The 12,728-nt window shown below is 44.6% G+C and overlaps 1 protein-coding gene across 1 annotated transcript in view; it reads left to right on the top strand.

The window, feature by feature from the left end:
• Positions 1-2,731: 2,731 nt before the first annotated feature.
• The window catches only part of ANAPC4 (anaphase promoting complex subunit 4), a 36,397-nt gene continuing 26,400 nt past the window's right edge, over positions 2,732-12,728 (top strand). Inside the window, exons 1-8 of the mRNA XM_056855229.1 lie at positions 2,732-2,790; positions 4,410-4,535; positions 5,670-5,775; positions 7,061-7,193; positions 8,441-8,515; positions 9,018-9,044; positions 9,131-9,175; positions 11,665-11,749. Of these exons, the coding sequence (XP_056711207.1) occupies positions 4,428-4,535; positions 5,670-5,775; positions 7,061-7,193; positions 8,441-8,515; positions 9,018-9,044; positions 9,131-9,175; positions 11,665-11,749 (579 nt within the window). The 5' untranslated portion in view covers positions 2,732-2,790; positions 4,410-4,427. The remainder of the gene's footprint in view (positions 2,791-4,409; positions 4,536-5,669; positions 5,776-7,060; positions 7,194-8,440; positions 8,516-9,017; positions 9,045-9,130; positions 9,176-11,664; positions 11,750-12,728) is intronic.

The following is a 12,728-nucleotide window of genomic DNA, read 5'->3' as shown; positions in this document are numbered from 1 at the left end:
CACGAAAGCTCATACCCTGCCAGAAATTTTGTTAGTCTTTAAGGTGCTACTGGACTCTTGCTCATTTCAGCGGAGCAGACTGCAAGTCGCATGAATATACCACTCTGTGATGATTTTCTACGTAGTTTGGAAATCCTGTCTTTACAAAAGGTTAAATTTTTGTATCCCCATCCCCAGTTTATAGGCACATAAGTACTGTGTACGAGCTACAGGTAAATCAGTACAATCAGAAGATACATATGTATTGAAGATGTATTAATTTGGTTTACATAGCCACTAATGCCTTCTAGACCAGCATTTCTCAAACGGGGGTCTGGGAACCACTGAGGTCCGTTAGGGTACTCTGAGAGGGGGGCCCTCAGGAGTCTTTTATAAGGACTTTTTTTTGAGGATTGAGGACAGGGACTCTCCATCTCAGGCAATAAAGGCAGAATCAGCTTTCCTCTTTTTATTTTTGTTTGAAGGGCGGGTGTTCGTAAGGTGTGCACCACCCAGCTTCCGGATCACCTCAGTTCTCCACAGGAAACATGCTGATTGACAGCTGGGATCCAGTTAGGCCAGCCCTGGGAACTCTTATTGGCTGAGGTATAAAGACAGTCATCATAGTTACTTGTAATGTCAAACCAAATTGCGTTTCACCACTTTCCAATGCAAAGGCTGTTGCCATAGAAAGACGGCAATTGCAGTTTTGAACTGCGTTGTGGAAGTTCAGGTTTTGTGCGACGCTGGTCTTTTCCTGTTTCTGTGAGAAGTTGTCAAAAGTTTTTCCCGGCCCCTTCCCACACGTTCATCCAGTCAGTTGAGATGGGAAGGAAACACATTCTACATATGCGCAGAGGCACTCTTCTTCATGGGTTTTAGTGATTAGCCTTGATGCTGGATTCGGGAACTTTCATTGTCTGGCAATTATCAGCTCTAAATCCAGCACCATTTACTAATGGATAAACGTACACAGGACTAGGCTGCCCCACCTGCATAACCCTTCCTTAACTATGTCCACTCTAACCATCTCTTTGCTTAACAGAAATTCAAGTGCCTGATTTAGCTGATGGTCAAGCCAGTGTGGTGCAGTAGTTCAGAGCAGCGACCTTAATGTGCAGAACCGGGTTCGATTCCCTGCTCATCCACGTGAAGCCTGTTGGGTGACCTTGGGCCAGTCACAGTTATCTCTGAACTCTCTCAGTCCACTCTGAGACAGGCAAGGGCAAACCACCTCTGAACATCTCTTGCCTTGAAAACCCTACGGAGTCACTACAAGTCAGCTGTAATGTGAGGGCACTTTACACACACATATGCATTTTTAACATGCATAAAACCAAGAACTGTCATGGCAAGTGCAAGCTATTGAGTTCTCCAGATCTCTTTTAAGAGATGAAGAAACCGGGGGGGACATACATTTCTTTCAATGATCTTGGGGCAAAATATCTTTATGCATCCCCCCCCATTTTTTTTTTAAACCTAACCTAATAAAGAGTTCTGCAGAAAGCCTGTATGCTGTTCTTGTCCATTTTTGTTGGTCTTAACTGGTATTACATCGATGGGGGGGGGGGGAGATCTTGAAAGTCGTCTTGCAACCAAGGCAGCTCTCGAGAACTTCTGCCTACCCAGTCGTGCCTTTAGTAGGCTAACCAACAGAACAAGTCGCCAGCCGCGTTGACTGACAGCCAGATCCAAATGCAAGTGCAGGGTCGCATTTTTATAGGGCCTTCCCCTGAAAGGAAGGAAGGAAGGGGAGAGAGAGAGAGAAAGAAAAAGAAGGAAGGAAGAAAAGAAAGGGAAGGGAGGAAGGAAGAAAAAGGAAGGGAAGAAAGAAAAAGAAAGAAAGAGGGAAGGGAGGAAGAAAAGGGAAGAAAGAAAAAGGGAAGGGAAAGAAAGACAGAAAAAGGAAGGGAACAAAGGAAGAAAAAGGAAGGGAAGGAAGGAAAGAAAAAGAAGGGAGGAAGAAAAGGGAAGAAAGAAAAAGGGAAGGGAAAGAAAGACAGAAAAAGGAAGGGAAGGAAAGAAGAAAAAGGAAGGGAAGAAAGAAAAAGGAAGGGAAGAAAGAAAAAGGAAGGGAAGAATGGAAGAAAAGGGAAGGAAGGAAGGAAGGAAAGAGAAAAAGAAAGAAAGAGGGAAGGGAAAGAAAGACAGAAAAAGGAAGGGAAGAAAGGAAGAAAAAGGAAGGGAAGGAAGGAAAGAAAAAGAAGGGAGGAAGAAAAGGGAAGAAAGAAAAAGGGAAGGGAAAGAAAGACAGAAAAAGGAAGGGAAGGAAGGAAGAAAAAGGAAGGGAAGAAAGAGAAAAAGGAAGGGAAGAAAGAAAAAGGAAGGGAAGAATGGAAGAAAAAGGAAGGGAAGGAAGGAAGGAAGGAAAGAGAAAAAGAAAGAAAGAGGGAAGGGAGAAAGAAAAGGGAAGAAAGACAGAAAAAGGGAAGGGAAAGACAAAAAGGAAGGGAAGAAAGGAAGAAAAAGGAAGGGAAGAAAGAAAAAGAAAGAAAGAGGGAAGGGAGGAAGAAAAGGGAAGAAAGAAAAAGGAAGGGAAGGAAGGAAGAAAAAGGAAGGCGAAAGAAAGAAAGAAAGAAAGAAAGAAAGAAAGAAAGAAAGAAAGAGGGAAGGGAAGGGAAGGGAAGGGAAGGGAAAGCCAGCCAGCCATGCTCTGGAAAAGGAGGAAAGTTGCACGGGCGGCAGGAGATCCGCGCCACGTGACGCCCCGCCCACGGGGGCGTGGCCTGCCTCCGGAAGGAGGAGCGGCGCCATCGCGGGAGGCGGGCTGGATTTTGCTCCATTCCGGGCGGGAGGAAAGAGGCGCCGCAGGTAGGAGCCCGGAGGGGCACCGCGAGATGGGGGCCGAGGGGGAGGGCGAGGGGGGCGGCGGCGCCTGGAAAGAGCCGCAAAGCCCGGACTGGCGAGCCCGCCTGGGCAGAGAGCCTGCAGGAAATGCCTTCTAGGTAGAGTGGCTCCTTGCAGCTGGGCCGTGCAGACCTCCTGGAGGCACCTCGGTACGGAGGTCACAAGGACGGCAGACCCAGGCCCATCAGGTCCAGCAGTCTGTTCCCACAGTGGCCAACCAGGGGCCTCCAGGAAGCCCACAAACAAGACGGCTGCCGCAGCATTGCCCTGCCTGTGCTCCACAGCACCTAAGATAATCCTGGAGAGAACAGGGATGCATCATGACTAGTAGCCATTTTGACTAGTAGCCATGGATAGCCCTTTCCTCCATGAACATGTCCACTCCCCTCTTAAAGCCTTCTACATTGGCACCCATCACCACATCCTGGGGCCGGGAGTCCCACAATTTAACTATGTGTTGTGTGAAGAAATACTTCCTTTTATCTGTTTTTAATCTCTCACCCTCCAGCTTCAGCAGATGACCCCCTGTTCTAGTCTCATGAGAGAGGGGGGAAAGGCTTCTCTCTGTCCACTCTCTCCATACCATGCATAATTTTATAGACCGCTATCATGTCTCCTTTTAACCGCCTTCTTTCCAACAGCCCTAAGCGCTTTGTTTGCAAGGGCGATCAGATCCCTCTTGGGGAGTCCATTCCCCTGGAGGAAGAGGCTGCTTTTGATGGTGGACTCTATGGCATTATACTCCACTAAGGTCCCTCCCCAGGTTGTGCCTCCAAATTTGCGTGGGTTTACCTACCCTCTGGGCGCACACACAAGCTATTCGATCACAATGGATAACCGTGTTAGTATGTCTGTAGCAGTAGAAAAGAGCCATAGTCCAGTAGCCCCTTAAATACTAACACAATTTCTGGCAGGGTGTGAGCTTTCATGAGTCACAGCTCACTCCTTCAGATTTGGTTAGTTTTTAAGGTGCTACTGGATTCTTGCTGTTTTCTACTGCTACATAAGCTATTATTTAGCTGTTTATTCTTTGCAAGGGCCCTGACCTAGATGGCCCAGGCCAGCCGGATCTCACCAGACCTCAGAAGCTAAGCAGGGTTGGCCCTGGCTAGTACTTGGATGGAAGACTGCCAAGGAATACCAGGGTCGCTACGCAGAGGAAGGCAATGGCAAACCACCTCTGTTAGTCTCTTGCCTTGAAAACCCTACTGAGCTGCCATAAGGCGGTTGCAACTTGATGGTACATCACGCACAGACATTTTGCATAGGAAGACAAAGCAGTTTGCAATATCATTCTGCCCTCCTCTGTATTTCCTTCACAACAACCCTCTGATGTAGGCTAGGGTCAGATGGGACAAGGTTACCCAGTGAGCTTTCTGAGGCAGAGTAGGGATTCATACCTGGTTCTCTCAGATCCTAGTCTGACTCTCTTACAAAAATACCATGGTACTGCTGTTGGGGGGGGGGGTGGTAAACATTGTTCAAAGAGCCGTGGAATACATTGAAAGGGGCGCAGGATGACTGGTGGTTTGGCAAAACTCGGAAATGGGCACAAACCACACCTTTTTTTCTTTTGGTTTTAGGGAGCTGGTGCTGCAGCCATGCCTGCTTTCCGGCAGGTTGGAGAGAAGCAGCTTCCTCAAGAAATAATTTTCATGGCCTGGTCTCCTAAGAGGGATCTGATCGCCCTTGCAAACAAAGTTGGAGAGGTAAGGAGGGCATGGGACTCTCTGGGTCGCTGCGACTATGTGGATGAATTATTTATTTACAGTACTTTCAGCCTGCTTTTCTCCAGCGAATATTCCTGCTATAAGCCTTTTCCCCCCTACTGTGGGGATGCACACAGCCTCCTAAGATTTTGGGGAACTAGGTTTGTTTTGAACTATAAACCTTCCCCTCAGTTTCCAGGTGTTCTACGGGTAGTGAGTGTGCAGGCTTTGGGTTCACTGCTGTGAGGTAAGTTTTGTGGTGCACAAGGAGATTATTGAGATCACTGAGGCTGGATTAATAAATAAGCAACTAAGAAGAGTTATTTATTTACAGGTTATTTACCATCATGATTTATTTACAGGTTGGTTTTAAAGGTACAAACCAGCAGCATGGGTCTCCAAGCTGACAAAGTATATACCTGGAAATTAATAAAAAAAAATTAAAAAAATTAAAGTAGAAACCTGGATGAGGCACAAAAATTTAAACTGACGATGGCTTCAGAGAGTAGTTAGACTTTTCTACAATGCTTTCAGGCACAAGCACTGGGTTGGATCCTCTCTCACACTCAGAATCCCACCCACACCAGCCTGCCCCTTTCCCCAGAGTCAGACGAAATGGTACAAGGTCCGCTCATCGCCAGAGACAGGCCTAATGATAGAGCGTTCTCTTCACTCCCAGAGGTAGAGCTAAACAGCTCTGCCGCACCGCCAGGCAGAGCTCCCCTTCACCCTATCTGCTCTTTTTCCTGAGGCAGACCTGAGCTGTCACTGCTCTCTCCCTGAGGCAGAACTCAACTTCCCCTTCTCCTGCGTTCCTTCCAACATCTCCCCTTCTCGAAGGCGATCGGATGCTGGAGCGGCATGCCTACGGGCTCATCTGAGTGGCTGACTTTCCCTTTGGGCAGCCTCCTGTCTGTCACAACTCCCAAGTGAATATGATTTAAAATCACAATAAAACTAGCACAGCACCATCTTTTGCACCCAGCAACAGACTTGATCTGTTTTTTAGCAGGCACCCTACATAACCTATTGCAACCTAACTCCAACGGTGTTCCTGTACCACCTTTTCCTCTGTTGTGCTCTTCTGCCTGTTTTTCTCAGTTGAAGGAAACCTCTTTCTCAACGTCTTTCTAGGTTTTACTTCACCGACTGGCCAACTTTCAGCGGGTCTGGAGTTTGCCGCCAAGTGAAACCACAGGGAAAGAAGTGACAGCCCTTGCATGGAGGCCGGATGGCAAAAGTAAGATGTAATGACGGGTGCTTTCGTTACCATTTCAGACATTTTTTTCATTTTTAAAACTTTTGTTTCTATACACAAAGAAACGTATCAACATTTAAACATAATCATATTGTTACAATTTATATGGATTTTTTAAAAATAACATTTTAGTGGTTCACTTCTTTTGAATTACTTTATTCTATATTCTCAATATATCTTCATATCTAATTACATATTTATTGTAAAACATGTATTGCCTAAACCTTTCTTCTTCTATCTGAACTTAATTTTATTCTTATTTTTCAACTACATAATTAAAAAAGATCTTGTCGAAGGCTTTCATGGTCAGAGTTCATTGGTTCTTGTAGGTTATCCAGGCTGTGTAACCGTGGTCTTGGTATTTTCTTTCCTGACGTTTCGCCAGCAGCTGTGGCAGGCATCTTCAGAGGAGTAACACTGAAGGACAGTGTCTAGACACTGTCCTTCAGTGTTACTCCTCTGAAGATGCTTCCACAGTGCTGGCGAAACGTCAGGAAAGAAAATACCAAGACCACGGTTACACATCCCGGATAACCTACAAGAGCCAATTAAAAAAGACATTCCATTTTTCCTGAAATTGGACTATTATGTATAAAGGATGTTAATTTTGACATATTCGCATATTCAGTTAACTTATCCATCCACTCATTCAAATCTGGGTGTTTCTCTGTTGCGTATGTTACTCTTGCCGCCGTCACTATATACTTAAATAATTTGCTATATATTTTTTGGATCTTACTTGGTAAGATGTTTAATAACATATTTTTCAGATCCACCACAAACATAGGTTTTAGTATCTTTTGCACTTTGTCATGTATTGCTATCTCGTATTTTCTTGCTTTCTTACATGTCTACCACATATAATAAAATGTTGCATCAATAAATTAAGTTTATTTTTTCCTCTAAGGAGTACAAGTGGGGCTCGGTTGCCTTCTTTCATATTCACAACAATCTTGGGCAGTAGGTTAAGCTAATAGAGTAGCTGAACCACAGTCATCCAGACCAGTTAACCCAGGTCTCCCCGAAATCCAGTGCTCTGACTGCCACACCCCACTAACTCTTTCACAAGAATGCTCAAACCTTTGAAAATGTAGTTCAGTCAGCCACATTAGGAACAGTGGGGTGATAGTTTCAGTTTGCGGCCAAGATTGTATTTCAATCTAAAATGTAATGATTCCCTTATTTAGCTTTTTTGTTGCTTGGCATAGAAGGAAAATGCTTTGGTTTGTGTGCTGTATAGTTCAGTGGATCACTGTTCTGTCTTTAGTTCTGGCATTTGGACTCGCTGATACGAAGAGAGTTATCCTGTGTGATGTAGAGAAGCCAGAAAGCCTGCACTCGTTCTCCGTGGATGCTCCGATCACTTACATGCACTGGATGGAAGTAACAGAAGAAAGCAGGTGAGCGTGGGACCCCCTCCAACGAGCTTCCAGGCGACTGCTTGCCTTGTTATCTGTGATAAAAATAGTCCGCAGGCAGTGATGCAGAAAAGCTCTTGTAAACTGAAATGTTGAAGCTTCCAGTGCAGTTCTGGAAAGTTGGAAGCCTGCCTCTTGGCCCTTCTTTTTCCATCTGTGCCTTTCCAAAGTTCTCCATTACTCTCCAGTTCTGAAAGACACTAGAGAAGAAGAAGATTTAGTTTTTATACCCCGCTTTTCTCTACCTAAAGGAGTTTCCAAGCAGCTTACAATAACCTTCCCTTCGCCCTCACAACAGACACCTTGTGAGGTAGGTGGGGCTGAGAGAGTTCTGAGAGAACTGTGACTGGCCCAAGGTCACCCAGCAGGCTGCGTGTGGAGGAGCAAGGAATCAAACCCGGTTCTCCAGATTAGAGTCCGCTGTTCTTAACCACTTCACCACACTGACTCTCCACCCAGCCACGTGTGGAAGAAATTTTGTTTATTTGCTTTATTTATACCCTTCTTTTCTCCTCAGTGGAGACCCAAAGTGGCTTATATTCTTCTCCTCCATTTTAGCCTCAAAACAACCCTGTGAAGCAGGTGACTGGCCCAAGGTCACCCAGGCAGCTTCCATGGCAAGAGTGGGGATTTCAGCCTGGGCCCCCTAGAGCCTTGTGCGGCACTCTAACCACTGAACCACACTGAATTGTGTCACCTCTGCCATGTGCATTCTAAGTAACAATGGTGGAAATTATCTGTTGTCACTTAACCTTGCTGTGGTTTATATTTAATTCATTTACGTTATCTAAATTATCTTCAAGAAGATGGCAATATTTCAAAGGAACTGTAAAATAATAGCTATTTAAGAAGTAAAACCATGTTTGTTTTTTTTCAGAACATAAATGGTGCTTTGGCTTTCAATAGAATTTTGTGCGTGTGCGCCGTCAAGTCACAACTGACTTATGGCGACCCCGTAGGGTTTTCAAGGCAGGAGATGTTGGGAGGTGGCTTGCCATTGCCTGCATCCGCCTGGGCTGAGAGAGTTCTGAGAGAACTGTGACTGGCCCCAGGTCAACCAGCAGGTGTCGTGTGGAGTGAGGAATCAAACCCAGTTCTCCAGATTAGAGTCCGCTGCTCCTTACCACTACACCATGCTTGCTCCTAAATAGAGTTAGTCTGTTAAAATGTATATTTATTTTCGCAGGAAACAAAGCCAAAACCTCAGTGACTCTTGTTTTTAATTTCAGTGTTCTCACTTCATTTTTTCATGCTGAGGATGAATCCAACCTTCTCCTTCCTAAACTGCCTGCTCTACCCAAGAAGTGAGTGTTAAGATCCTTAATGTTATTAGCTGGGTCACAGCAGGGCCTTCTCTGTGGAGGCCCCGAGACTCTAGAACAGTTACAGGAAGGGAAACCTACCGTATTTATTTCTGTAGATCTTGGGAAGTTATATTGCTGGGTGCAATGCTGATTAAGGATATAGTTTTATTGTTTGTTTGTTTGTTTTTTAAAAATAGAGGAATTTTTAGTAAGCTCCCAAGCAGTAGAAGTGGAAGAAATGAATCTCTTTTAAATTAATATATTCTGGCCATTCTCCTGGCTAGAAACTGAGCATACTGCTTGTAGTTGGATAGCCTCTAGGCTGTCTTCTCCACTTCCTGTGCGCTGTTGCATTAGGGGAATGCTTTTGTTAATTGATCCCTATGCCCTTTAACACTCTCTGTACTCTTTTACATCAATTACCTTTCAATAATTCTTGGGTGTACAGTTCATTTTTACATAATGTTATTGAATCTGCTTCTTTTCTTTTTTTAAAACATAGCTTCAGTACCACCGCAAAAATTTTCAGGTAACACATTTTCTGTTTTTATCTTATGTATGTTCTGAGAACAAACACGATTCTTGCTGTTTATTTTTTAAATATTTTTTTTTCAGTGAAGAAAAATCAGATGAAATTATGAAACTCATGGGTGATGTCAGGTAGGTAGCTTGTTTAATGTAAAATTAGATTTGTTTAAAATTAAACTTGAGAAAATAAAAGTGAGGAAAGAAGTTCAGAGTAACTGAAATATGTAAGGACTACTGTGAGCTTTGGTAGATCCATGAATCATTTCCGTAGGTGAGGTAGCAACTTATGGGGAGCATTTTTCCAGGTTTTTCTGTGCTACTGTAATAGCCAATGGGGAGAAAAATCCATTGCCTTTCCTTCTAACCTTGACTGGTAGCTCTTGAAATATAAGTTACTTTATGCTTCCTTCAGTATTTAAAAAAATGAATTGTATATACACATACAAAGAGAGAGAGAGAGATTGTTGACAGTCCTAGTTAGGCAGTTAAAAAGATTACCGTAGCTATCTTTGCTGCTGCTAGGGAAACTTTTTCTCATTAATGCTTCATTGCAGGCTGTTCCAGTTGTACCGAGTTGGTTAAATAGGCTATGTGGCGATGCGTAACATCCTTCCCAAAGCAGTACCCCTGAAAACTACTGTGTTTTCCCAATCCTGGTACAATGCAGCATGTTTTCCTCATTCTGGCTCTGCCTTCTCCCTGGAGTAAATGGGGGATTGGCCTTGACCAGAATGTGGACAGGGGCTATGTTCAGCCAGCTAGGACTGCATGACACCTTTAGGGTGAGAATTAAACCTACTCTTTGGTTCTGGTGGGCCTAGCTTTCTGGAGTCAAGCTAGGCCCACCAGAACCATAGGATAGGCAAAGTCCCACCATAATGGTGTCACTGGGTTGGATCCAAACAGCTTTTTCACTGATGAAAAAGGGAGGAAGGATCTCCTTTGACTACCTGGAAAGATTATTCTGAGGACCTTGGGATGTGCATGGACAAAAGCCATGTGAAATGGGGAACTGAGTAAGATGTGAGTGGAAAAGGTGGTTTAATCCAGCCCACTGACTATGTGCGTGTGTTAAGTGCCTTCAAGTCGCTTCCGACTCATGATGACAGTTTGAATCAGTGTCCTCCAGAACATCCTATCATTAACAGCCTTGCTCAGGTCTTGCAAACTGAGGACTGTGGCTTCCTTTATAGTCAATCCATCTCATGTTGGGTCTTCTTTTCCTACTGCCTTCAACTTTTCTTAACATTATTGTCTTTCTCAGTTACTTTTGTCTTCTCATAATGTGATTTGAGCACAATAGTCTAAGTTTAGTCATTTTCACTTCTAGGGACAGTTCAGGCTTGATTTGATCTAGAACCCACTGATTTGTCTTTTTGGCGGTCCACGGTATCCATAAAACTCTCCCCTGACACCACATTTCAAAGGAATCGACTTTCTTCTTGTCAGCTTTCTTCACTGTCCAGCTTTCACACGCATACATAGTAATAGGGTATACTATGGCATGAATTAACTTGACCTTGGTTGCCAGTGACACATCCTTACCCTTAAAAATCTTTTCTAGCTCCTTCATGGCTGTCCTTCCCAGTCTCAATCTCCTCCTTGCTTTTTCTTAATATACTTGATCAATTGGCATTCACTCCTGTAGGGAGAATTAAAGTGCTACATTTGGGCACTTGAGGTACCTTTGACATTAGGTGCTCATCCCTAATTGTTCGGCATTTCACAACTGAGTACTGAGAGGGGTGAAAGGAATCTGAGGGTAAGGATGCCAGCCTCCAGGTAGAACCTGGGGTTCCCTCAGAATTACTGCTCATCTCCAGACTACAGAACTCAGTTCCCCTGAAGAAAATGGATGCTTTGAAGGGTGAATTCTATGGCATTGTACCCCATTGAGGTCCCTGTCCTCCCAGGGCTCCATTGCCCAATGTCTAGGAGTTTCCCAACCTGGATGTGACAACCCTATCCCCCATCCCCCACTGGTGGCCAGGGGGACAGGACCTGGCAGCCCTACATTGAAGGGCTCTTGAAATATGTAAGCCCTTTTGCCTAATAGACCTACTTTTTAAAAAAGGACAGGAATATGTCCTCAAAATATTTCAGAAGGTTTCTGAGACAATATGAGGTTGGTAAAGAAGAACAGACACCCGTAGGGAGAGATTTCAAGCAGTGCAGATAAACTTCGTTCAGACGGCTGCATTGTTTCTCTTCAGTGTACCCGTTTTTGTGGTGCCTTTCACACAGGATGGGCTTGCTCGGTTTCCCTGCTGCTTCTGCAGATATGGCACAGGGCTTCCACATAACAGGGCTCCATGCATTTCCCCTGCTACAGTGTCTCAGCAACTGCCATTCGTCTCTTCACACAATTGTAGGTTTTTCAGGTTTTAAAAAAACTAATATTGTCATTATAATAATTAGTGTATCAGATTCTCTGTATTCCCAGCTTTCATGTGTTTTAAAAAAGTGTCTAACCCCTTTCCTTGCAGAGATATAAGGGGAAAGGCATATCTCTGCAATGAAAGGCTCTAGACTATCTATAAAAAGTGATATTAAAAATACGTTAGTATAATATGTCACCTATTTCATAGGTAAGCACACTGATCACTTTTCTTTCTGTTTAGGTTGAATGCTCTGGTTCTTGGGAGCAACTCTGGCTTCATTGAGATTTATGCTTATGGCATGTACAAGATTGCAACAGTAACTGGGGTATGTTTGTCTTTCATTTCCATGTTTCATTACCATGTCCTCCCTTAAGAGATTTTCGGTTTACTCTTTTTAAATTTGGGGGGGGGTTGTTTTCTTCAGGGGGTTGTTTTTAAGGACTGCGCTGTCTTTAAACGGGCGTTCCTAAGCCTGCTTACTTGCGAGCAAACCCGATTTAACTTAGGGGTGCTCACTACGATAGGAGATCGGCCGTCCATCCGGCATCAGCCTGGGGATGCTTACTCGGGGGTAAGCCGCTGAACGGCAGGAGGAGGACCAGAGCAGTAAATCTTCCGAGGAAACCTGCGCAGGGGTGCCATTTAAACGTGATCCCCTGCGCGCCCCGCATGATCTGCGTGTTTACTCGGGAGTAAGGCCGGCGGGGTTCCAAGCGACCCGCCGCAGCGGCGCAGTTCAAAGCCCCTGCCCCCTTCCCTGCACTCCCCGTCGTCCAGCTGGGAGTCCGGGGAAGTTGTTTTTTCTAAACTGAAACCTCAGTATTCAGGTTAAATTGCCGTGTTGGCACTTTGCAATAAATAAGTGGGTTTGGGGTTGCAGTTCGGGCACTCGGTCTCTAAAAGGTTCGCCATCACTGGAATAGGGGCTTCGGTATTCAAACAATCTTATTTGTTTACTCTTGGTAAGGTATAGTTTACTGTTTTAAACGCATGTTAGTATGCATCCACAATACAGCTTCCTTGCTGAAATCGGGGTGAGGAAGTATAACAGTAAATGAGGGCAAGATTATCTGTTCTTGTAGGTTATCCGGGCTGTGTGACCGTGGTCTTGGTATTTCCTTTCCTGACATTTCGGCGGCAGCTGTGGCAGGCATCTTCAGAGGAGTCACACTGAAGGACAGTGTCTCTCCTTCACTGACACTGAAGGACAGTGTCTCTTCAGTAACACTGAAGGACAGTGTTACTCCTCTGGAGATGCCTGCCACAGCTGCTGGTGAAACGTCAGGAAAGAAAATACCAAGACC

The sequence above is a fragment of the Euleptes europaea genome, chromosome 9 (assembly GCF_029931775.1).
Source record: "Euleptes europaea isolate rEulEur1 chromosome 9, rEulEur1.hap1, whole genome shotgun sequence".
In the NCBI taxonomy this organism is placed as follows: Eukaryota; Metazoa; Chordata; class Lepidosauria; order Squamata; family Sphaerodactylidae; genus Euleptes; species Euleptes europaea.
Note: the sequence above shows the minus strand (reverse complement) of the source record. Positions and strands in the feature narration are given on the sequence as shown.